At 38.7% G+C, this 17,560-nt stretch overlaps 1 protein-coding gene across 1 annotated transcript in view; it reads right to left on the reverse strand.

Moving 5' to 3' along the window:
* The window catches only part of SCAP (SREBP cleavage activating protein), a 512,327-nt gene that overhangs the window by 373,191 nt on the left and 121,576 nt on the right, over positions 1-17,560 (reverse strand). Inside the window, exon 6 of the mRNA XM_090380371.1 lies at positions 1,441-1,517. Coding sequence (XP_090236497.1) covers positions 1,441-1,517 — 77 coding nt within the window. The remainder of the gene's footprint in view (positions 1-1,440; positions 1,518-17,560) is intronic.

The raw sequence follows: 17,560 nt of genomic DNA on the forward strand, positions 1-17,560 counted from the left end.
TTCTAAATTGATATGCTTACAAAAATGATAAATCTACCATTTTGCAGTGTAAAACAGACTTTTTCGAGTGTGTTAACGGAAGAAAGTGACTTTATTGTGGACAAGTTCTTTCTAACCCCTACAAACATATGGCTACGAATAACAAGAGAAATCAAAGACATTAGCGAATAAAATTGAGTTATTAGATAAAATTTCTAATGGTGAAAGTGTCTCCTCAGTGGCAAAACATTATAAAATCAATGAGTCAACGGTATGATCAATCAAGAAATCGGAAGAAAAATCCGCCATAGTGTCCGTGAAAACGCGCTAATTGCTTCAAAAATTTGCTCTGTAACTCGTGATGTTAAATTAGAAAAAATGGAAAAGGCTTTAAATCTGTGGGTAGAAGACCGAACTCAAAATAAAATTCCGTTAAGTTCACTCATCATTCGTGAAAAGGCAAAACTCCTTTATCAACAGTTTAGCGAAACTGGTGATAGCACTGGCGGGATAAGTTTTTTTGCTAGCAAAGGGGCTGGTTTGAAAGATTTGTCTGAAATTTCTAATAAATATTACATTTAATATTAAATTGTTTCTTATTTTCATTTCGATGCCATATGCCTGCATTTCACTATGTACTGTCTATGTACATAGTCATATTATGAAGGTACATATAATACATACATAGACAAAATTTTAGACTAGTTTTTCTTATATATTTCATACTGTGGAACGGAACTCCTTTATTACTAAGGGAGCCATAACTCAGTATTCGCGTTTTCGGTATTCGCAACATTTCTCAGGAACGTAACCACCGCGAATAGCGGGGGTTTACTGTATAATCTATTCAAAGGCTCTTTAGAAATAATGCTTTTTTGGAACGCACAGAAATCGCTTGGTCACAGAACGCTTGGCATGTGGGACTCAAAGTAGGGCAGAGTAGTTAAGTCAAATTTTACTGTACACTTACAATATTTAATTATGCTATTTAAATACTTTATTTACAATATAACACATGAATGTAATATTGTGTGTTACAACATAACAGACAATATTACAACTTCAGTAAATTCACAATTTTGCTCTAGTTCATATGACTCAATATTAATTTATTAAGTAGAAAAAAAAGATACTAAGATATTAAGTAGGAAAAAAAAAAGTATATTTTTTCTACTTAATATTAAGAGTTCATTTATACCACGTCTTTCACACAATTCTCAAGAGCATTTCTTGAGAATTGTGTGAAAGACGATGAATTGTGTGAAAGAATGAGAATTGTGTGAAAAATTCTCGCATTGGAAAAAAACATACCACAACTCATTCTAATTCACAGATCCTTTTATTCACTGCTTAAATGTAAATATACTACAAAAAAAAAATAATACACACACAAATCATTTATATCACTTCACTAAATTTTATTTAAAAATAATAAAATAAAATAATACATTTATAACTCACCCCCAAGGCTGGAAACATCTGGGACAGTGTCTCTAATACGAAAAATTGTTTTCAAAAACTCAGAATCATGACGAAATCTATAAAGCAATCACATTATACTTAGAAAGGAAAACAAATAATTCTATATAAATATAATATTTTTATACCCAGTGAAAACCAAATACATATATCTTAACATAAATCACTCAAATTTATAACAATAATTTAGAACTTCTTCCTGTCTGTTTTGTCTGAAGCTGTAAATCTCCAATATTGGTTCCTCTTCGATTTATAATCAAATAAAGTAAACTGTTTAGTAATGGAATACTACACACAGGAAAACACACCAGTAGGAAAATAGGAATCTATAATGACTTATCTTTATCAATTACATGTTTTCATTCTTTTCTCACCATTTTCATCTGTGTTTTATGGCTGTTTGATAAGAAATGACACTACAAACTCAATTACCAGAAAAATACACTCACAAGGGCAAGGGCACCACAAGATGTGGGCACCTTTACAAACAACAATCAGCTGCAAAGTCAAAGTTGCTCTCTTTCTTGACAGGTACCAGACATAGTACAGTTTCAGAAGGTACGTGGTAAATACTCTCAGGGTCGAAATGGTGTATCCAACTTTCATCCTGAGTGATTAGACAAGAGAAAAAGTCTTCCACATTTTCTTTGGCACAGGGCTAACAATTCTTGTGATTTCTGTTGTCGATCAGCCTTCTGGAAACCAGTCAATAATCGGTATGTGTGTGGTATGGTTGTTTATTGGCGCATTGGCTGCTATGGCTATAGTGCGCCTATTCATAGGAATATTAGAAAATAATTAACAGTAAAGCCAATTCAATTTAATTTCAGTTCTGACACCTATTCATAAAAGATTATACACTCCAATTTGTTTCAAAAAGCAGAAAAGTTCGTTAACATTTGCCTCCTCTCCAATGATATGACGTAATGTCAATGGTTCTCAAAGATTAGCCAGATTTTGAAGTATTGATGCTCGATGTTGTTGATAGTGTGGACAGTCAATCAGAATATGTTTGACTGTTAGATGTTCTAAGCAGTGTGGACACTGAGGAGGATCATCGCCCATTAGTAGATGGAAGTGTCCTATTCTCATCCATGTGAGTACTACTTCTTCCCACCACACTGTCTGATTGCTTGAGTGCCAGAACTTTGGGTCTTGTTTCAACTGGAAAAGTTTGTTATTCATTTGGTTAACTCTGTCCACTGTGCAGCATGCTGCTGGAATTAAGATATTATAATCAGGCACTGGAATAGGGACAGAGGTTAGGTCTAAAGTTGATGGATTTTTGGCAGATATATCAGCAACTTCATTCCCTTTTATACCTCAATGAAGGTTAGGTCTAAAGTTGATGGATTTTTGGCAGATATATCAGCAACTTCATTCCCTTTATACCAGTGAAGTTTTGATGGAATCCAGCAAACTTCAATCAAAATGCAAAGTTTTGCTGGAATCCAGCAAAACTTCACTAGTTGGTGACGATGATCAATCTGCAATAGCAAACTCCTGATTTTCATTAAAATATGGTGATTCTTTTGAGAGGGATCCTGCATTGCTCTGATTGAGCTGAAAGAGTCATTGTAAAGTATATATTTTGCAGATGGGTGTAGAGTAAAATTTTCTAGAGCTAATTGTATTGTGTACAGTTCTGCTGAAAAGTTGCTATACTCAGGTGGAAGAGAAGCTGATATGATAGCAGAGGGAACCACTGCTGCTGTTCCAACAGTTGAAAGAGATTTGGAACCATTCGTATATATTGGCAAGATGTCAGCACAGCTTTGAATATGGCTAGCTTGGAGTTGTTGCACAGTCAGTGCCGGTAGATGATTCTTTCCCCATTGAAGAAAAGAAATATCACAGTTCAGTTGAGGAAAGGGGGGTCCATGGTGGAGGAGAGTTATTCTTTATCTGTTGCCTATTGTGGAGAGGAACATTCTAATTCTGTGATATTTCAAGAAGCCGCAGGCCAGCTGGTCGTATTTTACTTGGTTCATTTCTGTAGAAGTTGAGTAGTGGTTGATTAAAAAGGCATGGCTGAATATGATGTGAAGAGTAAGTCTGTATTTTGGCTGCATATTTAAGTAATAGCATTTTTCTGCGGAGATGCAAAGGGGGCTCATGAGCTTCAATGTATAGACTCTGAGTTGGAGATGTCCTACATGCACCATTTGCAATTCGCAGTGCATTATGTTGGATAGGATCCAGCCAGCTTAGTACACTCCTTCGGGCAGAATCATAAACTACAGCACCATAATCTAAACGGGATCTAATCAGTGCTCTATATAAGAGCAGCAAAGTTGTACGATCTGCTCCCCAAAACAGGGCAGATAAAGCTCTTAGCGCATGTTGATCTTTTTAAGACAGGTAGTACATATTGATTTAACATGCTCAAAGAAGTTCAGCTTACTGTCCAGGATTAGTCCCAAGAATCTGATATTGCTGGCAATCGGAATGGTGGAATTTGAAATCCGAAGTTCAGGTTCTATATGCAATTTGCGTTGGCTGCAAAAATGCATCACAACTGTTTTCTGTTGGGAAAGACGATATCCATTGAGCTCAGCCCACTTTTGTACTTAATTGAGGGACATCTGCAATTGCCCTTCGATAGATCTCATGTTCTGAGAATGGCAAGAAATAGAGAGAGATCATCAGCATATGGATACACCTCTACAGTATTTGGGAGTTCTTTTGTATGGAATCAATTCTACGAGCAAACAGGGTGGCATTCAATACTGATCCCTGAGAAACTCCTTCCTGCGAGAATGTAACAGAAAGGGAATTTTGATATCTGACCTGGAAAGATCGGCTCTTGAGGAAGTTCCTAATAAATATGGGCAGGTTGCCTCGTAGAACAAGAGTATGAAGGTCACTGAGAATGCCATACCACCAGGTAGTATCAAATGCCTTCTCTATATCTATAGAGACCATAACAAGGTGTTCGTTTTTAACAAAGACATTGCGAATTTCAGATTCAGCCTTGATCATCAGATCTAATGAGGATCTGTTCTGGCAAAAGCCATGTTGACAATTACACAGTAGATATTGAGTTTCAATAATCCAAATGAGTCGACTGTGGATCATTTTTTCAAGAATTTTACCAAGGCAACTTGACAGAAAGATAGGCCTGTAACCATTAGGACTGGAGGGATCTTTTCCAGGTTTCAAAAACACCAAAACTGTAGCATAGTGCCAAGGGGTTGGATAAATATTTTCCAGGAAGATCCAGTTAAAAAAAGACTAGAAGCAGTTGTTTTTTTTTTTTTTTTTTGGTAGTTGTTGGTGAATAGGCTTCTGTGGCCATAATGCACCTCCCTTCCAAGGTTTTTTGCAGTACTTTGATCCAAGCCCGAGGCGGGAATTGAACCTGCAACCTTTGGGTTGCCAGGCAGGCACTTTACCCACCGGTACTGCTTCTAGCCCGGTCGGCTAGAAGCAGTTGTAAGTTTTTGTCATTGAGATGCTGTAGCATGACATAATATATGCCATCTGGCCCAGGAGCACTGTTTCGTGTTGTTCTGATGGCCTGTAAAAGTTCACAATATTGAAGAGGCTGATTATATGGAAGTGATACTGAGGTTCGAAAGTTCATAGATCTCTGTTTGGTGGCGGCCTTAATTTTCTCGAATTTCAGAGCGTAATTTGAAGCAACTGAAACTTGAGCAAAGGTTTTGCTCAAGGCATTGGCGATATCTAGAGGAGCAGAGAGTTCTTGCCCATTGCAGGAAAGAATTGGGGAAGGATCAGTTGGAAACTTCCCAGAAAGCTGCCTAATTTTCTTCCATATTAGTCTGGAGTCGGTGTTCCTATTGATAGTAGATGCAAACAGAGTCCAAGAATGTTTCTTGGCTTGCTTTTGAATGTAAAGCTCTTGCTTCTATAGTATACACCTGCTCTTGCTTCTGTTTTCGACATGTTCTGTATGCTATGGTGCTGTGTGCAGTATACATGTGTCAAGAAAAAAATTTGAAATTTTGTGGTAAGAATAAGGCCAAATAAAGACTAATAAATGCAATACATACAGATCATGGATGATCTTACAGAAGGAAGTAAAAAGAATTGTAAAAATGAAGAAATGAAGTCTGAATAAGTACAAAGAAAGGAACTTACCATTACTATGTAAGGCTGCAACTGAACAACAGAAAGAAGTGGCGGTGTGCCGGTATATTTAAGTATGAGTACACTAGTGGTACCTAGCGTTAGAAAATGGTGTGTGAGAAAAAAAAAAATTATGGTATGGTGTCTGTAAGCTTGTTGAATGTATAAATTGAGATGTATGCTATTAAATACATGGTGCCCAAACTGCCCAGGATAGTTGAGAGAGACATAATAGCTTGCAAAGTAGCAGTGAAAAGCAGCTAAACTTTGTTAAGGTGAAAAATAGACTGGGTAAAGTAAGAAGATAGTATCCCACATATTGCATTCGATAAACTAATGGCTCACAGGACATAAAAAGTAGGGACAAGTAAAGCAGAAAGATGAATGAAGTAGGGGTAAGTAGTTGGGCTTGGGCAGTTCAGGGTTGCAAAACCGTTCCTATAGATAGGACCCCGAACGAAGGTCTGGGAGTGAGTATATCATGTATTTAAGGTCAGTTGTATGAGTGAGAGCCTAATTAATATAAAATAAAGTCCAGCAATTGTGTACTAATAAAAGGCAGCTGTCAACCTATTTAGAATATTTGTTTAGCCTATGCACATTACTGAAATTAGAATATAACTAAATAATAAAAAAATAAAACTACTAAATAAGAAAATACTAAATACTAATAACAAATGAGCAAATAATATACCTTTATTCACTAATAAGAACGTTGGTCCACACTCATCAGGAGCTCTGAATGGATCAACATTCAAAAGAAAGAAAGAAACAAAATATATATGATGCATATATGTTTCTCTTCTCTTTATCTAGTATTACGTATCAGACATTACTTTTAATTTTAGATTTTTGATTAGTTTTAATTTTAGATTTAATTTTAGTCCATTACAGACGGGGTAATCATAATTCAGTGATCACTGAGTGTGAGTGTGTAAACTTTTTTTTAACATTAACTTTCATTTAAATAGGAGTATTGAAAAAAAAATTATAACATGGATGCATGAAACAAACATTTATAACGCCATATTCAATGAATGTGCATGGAAAATGCTAACTATCATTGTGTTCTTTTATTTCATTATTTCATGCATGGAAAATGCTAACTATCATTGTGTTCTTCAATTTCATTATTTCATGCATGGAAAATGCTAACTATCATTGTGTTCTTCAATTTCATTATTTCAATGTAAATTACTGGTAATGTTATCAATGAAACGGTTCACTCAAATTCAGTGTTAACATTTTTCATCTTAATCTACTCAATTTCTATCATTTGAAACTAATTTTATAACATCATAAACAGGATTTTTTTTTCATACTTTCATGGATGCATCATATACATTCTAGTGGCCCTTCTTTGCACTTTCACCAGAAAGTGCAAAGGGCTACTAGATTGGTGACTACTTTTCCCCACTCTGAGTTCAGTATATATCTATGCTTTTATAAACTGACATGTGTGAAATTTTTTCCATGGGAAGCTTAATGGCATGGAGCTCAGCAGTATAACTGATGAATTCAGCCAGAAGTGAAATAGAAACAGTTGTATTAAGCTATTCAGAATATTTTGTGGTGGTTGTTTCAACTAGGTCTTTGGAACGCAGTTATTTCACCATTTTTCATGATCCAGAGATGGATTCCAAATATCTTTGAATTAAAAATGGCGATAACTTTGCCCACAGGTCCGGTGGAACAGGGAGAATATAACCAGAAGGTTTGACATGTCACGGTACTGTTCTTCCCTTCAAGGCTTTTTAGGTTGGTTCAAGTTATCGTTTGATCTTTCTGGTCTTGAGCTTGAAGGCTTTAGAGGTAGAAAGTCATTTAAATCCATGGTTGCTCCCTTTAGTCCTGGAGAATAACCTTTCCCCCAGGTAACCAGCCCCACCCCGTGGAGGTAGGAGCAGTGCCAATCAGTGACCAAGTGATCGGAAGAGTAATGCATTGCTAGTGAGTGTAGCAGTAACACTGCAAGCAGGGTTGGCAGTAACAACAGTAGTGAGGTAGCAGTGGTCTTGCTAAAGGTCACAGTAATGTTGCAAGTGGGGGGAAAAGTTTTCAGACACTAGTAATGACCCTTGAAAACACTACAAAATCGTAATAGAAAAATCACTTGGAAACTATTGCTTGGTTCTCAGGGCCTGGAGTCATGCTTAGACAGAAATACCAAAAGAATTATTAGCAGGTTGGCAGTCATTGTACAAGTTTTCCCATTGTGGCTCAAAAATGGATGTTCGTGCAGGATGGTCTGGCAGGGATTTTAGTTTTAATGCATACTTTAGAGGCGATAAACAGTAGTTCATTTTCTTCCATGTATTAGATTATGAACAGGAGATGTTCAAAATGCTCCAGTAGCAAAATAGTTAGCCTGAAGGTTGAAAGGGTCCAGCCATCGAAGTAAAGTACACCATTTATGGCTGATGCATATACCCGGAATGCATAATCTAGTTTAAGTCACACAAGTGCACAGTAGATAAGCAAGTGCATCAGTTCACATCTCAAGAAGCAGAGGATAGGGCATGGAGAATATTCAAGAATCTCATGAACTTTGTATGGGGTTTATGGATATGTTCAAGAAACGTCAAATATGAGTCCTAGGAATTTTGTGCATAGGACTGCTGGAATAGCATTTTGTCCAAGCCTCAATTCAGGTTCAGGATGAAGAATAAGGGTAACACCAAAAATCTAGGCAAATGGTCTTTTGCAGCAAGAACACGAATCCATTAGCCATTGCCCAGGAGTTAAGGTGATCAATGGCTTACTGCAGTTGTCTTTGAATAACCATCATGTTGCATGACTGAGAAAATATGCTTAGGTTGTCAACACAGAGGGCACTATATATAGCTGGAGGAAGTTGTTCTGTGATGGAATTTACTTTGATGCCGAAAAGTATAACACTTAAAACTGATCTTTGTGGTACTCCCTGCTCTTGGCAAAAATGATGAGGGAAGATGGATCCTACGCAAACTTGGAAAGACCAATTGGATAAAAAGTTTTTAATAAAAACAAAGAGGTGACCTCTAAGACTGAGGCTATATAGGTATTTTAAAATGCCAAATCTCTTAAGTAGTGTCATGTAAGGTGTTGTTACAAAATAATAAGCCTCTTGCAATAAAATAAATATAATGAAATATTTCATACCTTACAAGTTACCCACATCAAAATAATTGCCTTGGACTTGCACATGCTGTTCCATACATTTCTTCCCAGCACAGTAACATTTCTAGAAGTCATCTTCTGTACATCCTTTTAACACTTGTCATATTTTTATGAATGTCTTCAATGGACTGAAAATGGGTTTGCTTAAGTACACTTTTCAGTTTAGGGAAGAGAAAAAAGTGAAATGGGGCTAGGTCCAGCAAATAGGGTGCTGGAACATTGTCTTCATGAAACATCCAACCATCCTTCCACAATTCAGGCCTCTTCCTTTGAATTTTTTCTCACAGTCTTCTCAGAACTTCAATGTGGTATGTTTGATTGACAGTCTGATTGGCAGGACATATTCAGCCATAATAATTCCTTTAATATCGAACAAGAAGCATGGTGTTCATTTTTGATTTCATTTCTGGTCTAGGGGATTGTTCCACCTTCCACTGCACTGACTGTCTTTTAGTGGTCACACTGGAACAGCCAACTTTCACTGCGATTACAGTACTCAAAGCCTAGATTTTCTTCAATTTTTTTCAAAACACTTTCACAAACGGAATCTTCTCATTCTTTGATCTTCATTCAAAATTTTGACGCCATCTTGGGGGACACTTTTCTCATGCCAAATTTTTCAGTTAAAATTTGTCTAACTCTCTGATATAAAAAAAACTCTATAAATGTTGGCAGAGAGCCACAAAGTACAAATTATGTAGATCACACAAGGCTCCATATTTCCAAACCATATCAAAGGCCTTTCCAATGCCCAAGTATATCTTTGCTCTATGTTTATTCCTTAAAAAGACATTACAGATATTGATTCTGTTTTTGCCAAGAGGTCTGGCATTCTCCTACCTTTTCTGAAGCCATGCTGATCCGAGTTAAGAAGTGTTTGGGTTTCTAACAAGCATGTTAGACAACCATATACTCTTCATTCTAAAACTTTGAACAGCCAACTGGACAGGAGTAATCAGATCTGAATGGCCTTTTCTTGGTTTTGGAAAAGCCAGTATTACAGTGTCGTCAGTTTGTGGGGTAGGTTCCTTCCAAAAAATATTTTGTTCTCCACTTTATATTTCTCATTTTTTTCCCCTTGCTTCCACAATTTGGGCAATGAGAAGTGCTAACGTTGCAATCAGATTGGTTTTGCTCCTTTGTCCACAATTAGAATGTACTGCTTCACATGGACATACAGTATGGGAGTGTCTGTGTTTTTGTCACTTGTAGCAACTGATGGGGTTTGGAATGTAAGGTTCGGATACAACAATGGAGATAGCCTACTTTGACAGATTTTGGTACGTTAGGAGAGCTAAAAGTAAGAATTATGCTCCTTGTTGGGGCAAGACTACCGTCTTTTCAAATAATGATTCTTCTTGCTCAGATGACTCTTTATTCATGTAGCTGTTGCACAGTTTCTTCCTCTGATACAGTTAAAAAGTCCCATTCTGTGATTACTCCCTCTGAGGAGTTTAAGTGGAATGGGGAATAACATTTATTGGATGTCTGTCAAAAGTAGTCAGCTTTAATATATTTGCAGAATGTTGGGATTTCACAGTCTCTACCAGATAATCCCCAGACTAGAGTCAACCTTACTGATTTTGGTAAACCTGCAGCACACTCAATACTTTCTGCACAAGGAATGGAGATAATTTACTCAGGAGTTGGTCTGATAGAGAGTGCAGAATGAGGAATACTGGTATCTCCTCTTGAGAAGTTTTCAACCTCTTGGGTTGCAAAAAGTCATTTTCTGTGTCATTTGTTTCTTGTCTTGAGCATTCTACAGGTGGAAACATACTGTTATCCATCTTTGCTCCTGTCAACCCTGGAAGGGTGGATTTTATCTCCCAGGTTTCAAACCAGTTTTGGTTTGGTTTAGATTTTATTGGCGCATTAGCAACTAAGGCTATAATGTGCCAAGCCCAGGTGATATATAAAAATTTAAGCTTTCAGTGACCTAATTAGTTAGGTCACCATGTCAAGATATAAAATAACAAAGGTATAAAATGTAGAAAAGATAAATCAATAAAGAAATAACAATAACATGTAAATTTTAAATACAAGTAAAAACCTTTACTGATTTAAAATAGCTAAAAACAGCAGACACATGGTCATTGTCGGATAAAATCTGACTGAGTGTATATGGCTCAGTCAGATGATTAAAAGCAGTAAAACGTATATTGCTAAAATCTGGACAGTCAATTAAAATTTGTCTGATTGATAAAATTGTGTCACAGGACTCACACATAGGAGGATCATCAGTCCTCAGCAAATACGAATGTGTCAAATGACTATGCCCTATGCGGATCCGGGCAAGAACAACTTCCTCCTTACGATTCCTGCGCAGAGTGGACTGCCATGGTTCAATTACAGGCTTGATATAATTTGTTCGTGGTCTGTCTATTCCACGAATCCTGCCATTGGGAGTATATCTTTTGATGTATTATTTGCCTGTAGTCTGTACAGGGGACTGACAGACAGCAATTATTATTGGGAATTGCTGATTTGGCTCTGGTGTCAGCCAAATCATTTCCCCTAATCCCTATGTCGCTGGGAATCCAGCAGAAGGGGATATCACATTCACATTCACAGAGAGAGTGTATCTTCTGCTGAATGCAAGACAACTGGATGGGGATTATATCTCACAGTTATTAAAGCCTGTAACATGCTGAGAGAGTCAGAATATAAAATGAACCGTGGTATTGGCATTTACTAATGTGATCCAAGACTAACTCTATAACTTGAAGCTCTGCAGTAAATATGCTGCATTCGGAAAGAATCTGCTGTGATATGGTGGTGTCCGAAAAGACAGCAGCAAATCATACATATGATTCCGACTTCGAGCCGGCTGTAGAAACTGGCGCGAAGTCACAATGTTCAGCTCGGTGTGCTGAATAAAGCTGCAAGTAGACAGATGATGGAGTGCACGACTTTACCCAATTTTTAAGGAAGAAGTCACATGCTGGAACGTGAGCATACCAGGGTGGAAAGGGTTGCTTTGGTGTTTGGACAACCTTGTCTACCTTGATTTTATGTTCTTTGACTACCTCTTGGAGACGAATACCAAAAGGACGATTGGCAGTCTTACAGGTGTTGCACAAATTTTCCAATCGCGGCTCAAAAACGAATGGCCATGTAGGATGGTCTGGCAGGGATTTCAGTTTTAAAGTGTACTTTAGAGACAACGGCTTACGTTGAAGTGATAACAGTGGTTCGTTTGCTTCGATGTATAAGCTCTGGACATGAGATGTTCGATATGCTCCACTAGCGATACGGAGAACCTGATGATGGACAGGATCCAGCCATCGAGGTACACTGTCTCTTACCGAATTGTATACCAGGGACCCATAATCTAATCTGGATCGTACAAGCGCACAGTAAATGCATAGTAGGGTGCATCAGTCCGCACCCCAAGATGTAGAGGAAAGACAGCGGCGCAGAATATTCACGCCTCTTGTGGACTTTTTGCGGAGTTGACGGATGTGATCCAGAAAGGTCAGCTTTTTATCAAATACGAGTCCCAAGAATTTTGTGTCCGCCGCTACTGGAATAACATTTTGTCCGAGCCTTAATTCAGGTTCAGGATGAAGATTACGCTTACGACAAAAGTGTTCGCAAACAGTGTTCTGCGGAGAGAACCTGAATCCATTAGACAGAGCCCAGGAATTTAGGTGATCAATGGATTTTTGCAGTTGTCTTTCTATAACCCTCATGTTGCATGACTGGCAAAATACGCTAAAGTCATCAACATAGAGGGCACTCTTTACGGTTGGAGGAAGTTGCTTGGTGATGGAATTTATTTTGATGGCAAAAAGCGTGACACTTAATACTGATCCTTGTGGTACTCCCTCCTCTTGACAGAAGGGACGACAGAGTGAGGGTCCCAAACGAACTTGGAAAGATCGATTGGCTAAAAAAAAGCTTTTAATAAAAATGAGGAGATGCTCTCTAAGACCAAGGCTATGCAAATCTTTTAAGATGCCAAATCTCCAAGTTGTGTCACACGCTTTCTCCATGTCAAAGAATACAGACACCAAATGTTCACGTTTTAGGAAAGCATCGAGGATGGATGTTTCCAATATAATAAGATGGTCCAGAGTGGACCAGTTCCTTCGGAAGCCATACTGGATGTTAGAGAGAAGGTCATTTGATTCTAAATACCACATTAAATGAAAATTAACCATTCTCGAAAATTAACCATTCTATCTAGGATTTTGCACAGACAGCTAGTCAGAGCAATAGGACGATAATAAGAGTAGTGACTTTAGGATCCTTTCCTGGCTTAGCAAAAGCAAGAACGATTGCCTTGCGCCAGGAATCTGGACCTGCCCTTCAATAAAGATTCTCTTATATAGAAGGAGCAGGTGATCCATAGATTTTGGTGAAAGATGCTTAATCATTTCATAATGGATGCCATCTGGTCCAACAGTACTTGCCCTGGAAAGAGTGATAGCTCTTTTCAGTTCCTGTATAGTGAATGCCCCGTTGTAGGGATAAAGGCTCTTTGACTTAAAATTAAGTGCCTGTTTTTCGATTTTATGTTTCAGGACCAAGAACTCTGGGGAATACGAAGATGGCGCAGACATGTTACAGAATGTTTCCCCAAGAGAATTGGCTATTGCAGTTGGATCTGCTATAATGCATCCATTATAATCTAGGATTGAAGAATTGTGGGATGTATATTTACCCTTCATTTTCCAGATTTTGTCCCAGACCAACTTAGTACTAGTGGACTGAGTAATTGATGAAGTAAAACGGATCCACGATTCCTTTTGACTCTGACGGCGGATGTAGCATGCTTTGGCTCATTTAAAGGCTATAAGGCTATAAAGGCTATAAGGTTGGCTGTAGTAGGATATCATCAGAATATCCCACAGGCTTTGTTTTGTGCCTTTTTTGCTGCTGTGCATTGTGAATTCCACCATGGTTTGGGAAATGGTGAAAACGGGGCAGATGTTTTTGGAATTGCATTCACAGCTGCTCGGACGGACAATATTTTCTGTGATGTACGTGACTGCATCATTGATAGGCTCCTGACTGACGGTACTGAGGTCAAAATTTGCCTGATGTTGGAAGGCAGTCCGGTCGGCCTGATCAAACTTCCACAGTGGTAACCTGAAAGGAAGACACGGTCTCCCACTGTGTAACGAGGTTATCACAGGGAAGTGATCACTTCCGTAGGGTTCTCCTCCACTTCCCAACTGAGTGAAGTGAGTAAAGAAGGGGAGCAGATAGAAAGATCAATGGCAGAAAACGTACAGGTAGGCATGTGGAAGAATATGTTGGTTCCCATATTTAGAAGGGAGAGGTCATTGTCATTTAGCATATGCTCTATGACTCGTCCCCTTCCATAATTGCTAGCACTACCCCACAGGGTGTTATGTCCATTAAAATCCCCGAGAAGTAAGAAAGGGGAAGGCAACTGCATTACAAGATCATCAAGGTCTTCCTGAGAGATGTCAGTCCCAGGTGGCAAATAAATAGATTTGTTATTTGGTTTTTTTTAATAGCATTAGCAACTAAGGCCATATTGCTCTGGGATATGCGGTGGTCATTCCTTGACCTTTCCGCATCCTCCGTATTTGGTGGTGACGGGCTCGAACCCCAGTCTAATCCAGAAGCGTGTGCTACGCACTGCTGCTCCTCCCCACCTGGCTACGGAGGTGCCCAAATAAATAGAGCAGACAGTTAATAAAAATCCCGCTGTAAGGCAAACTGCAACAGCCTCTATGCTGGTTGTAAGTAGCAAAGGCTGAACTGGGGTCTGGTTGCCAACAAGGATTGTCACCCCTCCATGAGTAGGACTATCCGCAATTCTGTCCTTACGAAAAAATGTTATGTTATGCATGGTGGGGTGATCATTTGCCTTTAGATAAGTCTCGTGCAAGCAAAAGAAAACTGGCTCGTGGTTTTGCAGGAGAGCCTGAATGTCATCAGTATTTCGCCAGAATCCACAACAATTCCAATGTAGGAATTTAGCCATTATTTTGGCATCAGGCGGCTTCCGAGGTGCTGAGGGCTTATTTTTGTCAGTCTTGGATTTATCTTTTTTGGGAAAGTATGGACGCTGACCCGTGTCCATTTCTTCCTCCACAAAGAGTTCCAAGACTGATTCGTCCAGTACCTGCTTATCTTCTACATCCATTGTTTCTGATATCACGGGTGGTTCTTCTGATCATTTTGGCTTTTCTTTACCACTTGATTTTGGTAGTGGTGGAGCCCTAGGAGGTACGGATAAAGGAGTAGCAGCTGACTGTGTTTTTTTGGTGGACTTTTCTGAACGCAATAAATAGCGTGCAATCGGAGTGAATGACTCTCGAGGTGGTACGGTCATCTCAGTTTGTGTACTGATAGTGCACTTAGCAGAAACCTTCTGGGCATAAGAAGGTTTCCTGCTATTTATTGGTTGAATACGTTTTCTGGCCTCTGGGTAGGAGATATTCAGCTCTGTTTTTAATTTTTGGATTTCTTTATCATCCTTCAACCGCTGACATGCTCTAAAATAGGCGGGATGCTCACCTTGCCAGTTGACACAGGTCAGTTTTGAAACTGAGCATTCTTTGCTCTCGTGGTCTTTAGCACCACATCAAGCACAGGCAGTGTTACCACGACAAGATGTTTGTGAGTGGCCGTATTTTTGGCATCTAAAACACCTCAGTGGGTTTGGAATGTAAATCCTCACTGGGCAGTTTAGATAGCCTGTCTTGATGGAACTTGGAGGCCGTGTTCTGTTCAATGTGAGGATAAGAACTCGGGTAGGGACGAGATTCCCATCCTTTCGTATCGATATTCTCTTGACATCTGTCACTCCTTGGTCTTTTAATTCATAGCAGATCTCTTCTTCAGAGACATGAAGAAGGTCCCACTGTGATATAACACCTCTTGAAGAATTCAGAGTTTTGTGAGGGGCTACGGTGATAGGTATTCCCTCTATGAATGTAGAGTTCAAGATTTTTGCCGCTTGTTTTGTGATGGAAGCTTCGACCAAAAGGTCGCCAGAACGCAGTAATTTAACGGATTTTGGCAAACCTGCTAACCCTTCTAATCCTTTCTGAATAAAGAAGGGCGAATGGAGAATATGGAAGAGTGGCGACACTGATGGTGGTGTGTCCTCAGTTCTGGCTCTTTTTACGGAGATGTTATCCGTGCTATCATCTTGATTAGGTAGGGGCCTTGTTACGGCCCCAGAAGAATTAGAATTTATAATACTCATAAGAGTAAGATAAAAATTTCTGATGCCCTAAGTAACTCACCCACCACGGAGCCCTACGAGGGGATGCCCACTCGTGAACTAGCAAGTAGTGCATACACGAATGGGACGCCGAGTTCGCTTAGGAGCACCATACCCACGTTTCCAATAAGCCTTGATCCCGTCCCAGGACCAAAGGGAGGGAGACTTATTGGAACGCAGTTGACCCAAGCAGTAAGAACCACCCGCTGATTGATCCCAGTCAGGCCGGGACCACCTTTCTTGTCGAAGCAGGGGTCAAAGTGGTGTATCAAGGCTGAGCCCCTCAACCACCAGGATCCCCCCTTTCCGAATTTCCACGGGTCGCGCCGCACAGCTGCACACGCCAGATTCCAGTGATGTAACCCTGGAACCAAGGTATGGGAGTTGGATCCCAGTGATGCTAATCTAGAAGACAGCATCACTGGGAGGTCCCCTAACCATGTACAGGTGCCCACGTCGAGGGGCTTCGAACCAGGCAACAGGGAGGCAGGAGCAGTGCCACTAAAGTGATAAAGCAGTATGAAAGTTAGTATTTTAGTTTAAAGGGGGGGGGGAAAGTGGTTTTTCTTTCTGAAACTTATAATTCATAAGACTAAGTTTGCTATTGATTAATGGGAATGCAAGAAAATTTTTACAACTGAACAAAGCTGTACCCTTTGAGAACACGCTCTAGAAATTAGTCAAAGAATCACATGATCACTATAACACTTGGTGCCCGGGGGCCCCTAGCCAGGGCTGAACATTTCTCAGTCATAACAGCTGATGTGCAAACAGGACATCAAATAATAATAATTACATCGCAATCACCTTGAACATTTTCAAACTTCCATATCATATTTTTAGACATTGATTAACAACACTAAAATTACCTATAAAATCATACTAGGTAGTTTTAAATGACTGTTTTGAGGTAATGTTCCACCGCAAACCATGCTCCTCTATCCCCAATATCATGTTCATTTACTGCTTGCTCTGAGAATGCAAATTCATAGTTTACAGATTGATAGATGATGAGATAATGTGTAGAATGAAGAATATTACTAGTCAATTTCATGATAGTACATGTTCATTCAAAATAATTTGCATTTTCGTGGATCATTTAAAATGATCACCCTGTACAAAGACCCATCAAACAAGAAGAGAACGTGGTTCTCAAACATTTTATAACATTTGGTTAGAACACTAGAACCTCTTTAAATTAAGAAAATGGATTTTATAAATTCTTATGGCATCTTCTCTAGAATAAACAAATTTATTTATTTATTTATCATATATAACATGACAGGACAAATTCATTTCAAGCAAATATTTTATTATTTTTACATAATGCAAAAACATTTTAAAACATATTGTTATGCATTGCATTTCATATGTTATGTTCTTACAAAACTCTATAATCTTTTTGGGTAATTACTCTAAGAGACATCTACTAGTTAGCTAAATATAAATTATTTAGCAAACTATGTAGCTGTTTGCCCTGAATTGTTAAGAGGATATACTACTTAAAAATTGTAATATAATAACACACAGTAACTTTTTTTTTAAATAGATTTTTAATTTTAAAAATAACGAAAACCTTCTGAGATTGGTCCATCGTCTCGGAGATTTTCCAATATTACTACTAGTGAAGGGCACAAA

The sequence above is a fragment of the Mastigoproctus giganteus genome, chromosome 1 (genome assembly GCF_048544385.1).
Source record: "Mastigoproctus giganteus isolate SK-2022 chromosome 1, ASM4854438v1, whole genome shotgun sequence".
NCBI lineage: Eukaryota > Metazoa > Arthropoda > Arachnida > Uropygi > Thelyphonidae > Mastigoproctus > Mastigoproctus giganteus.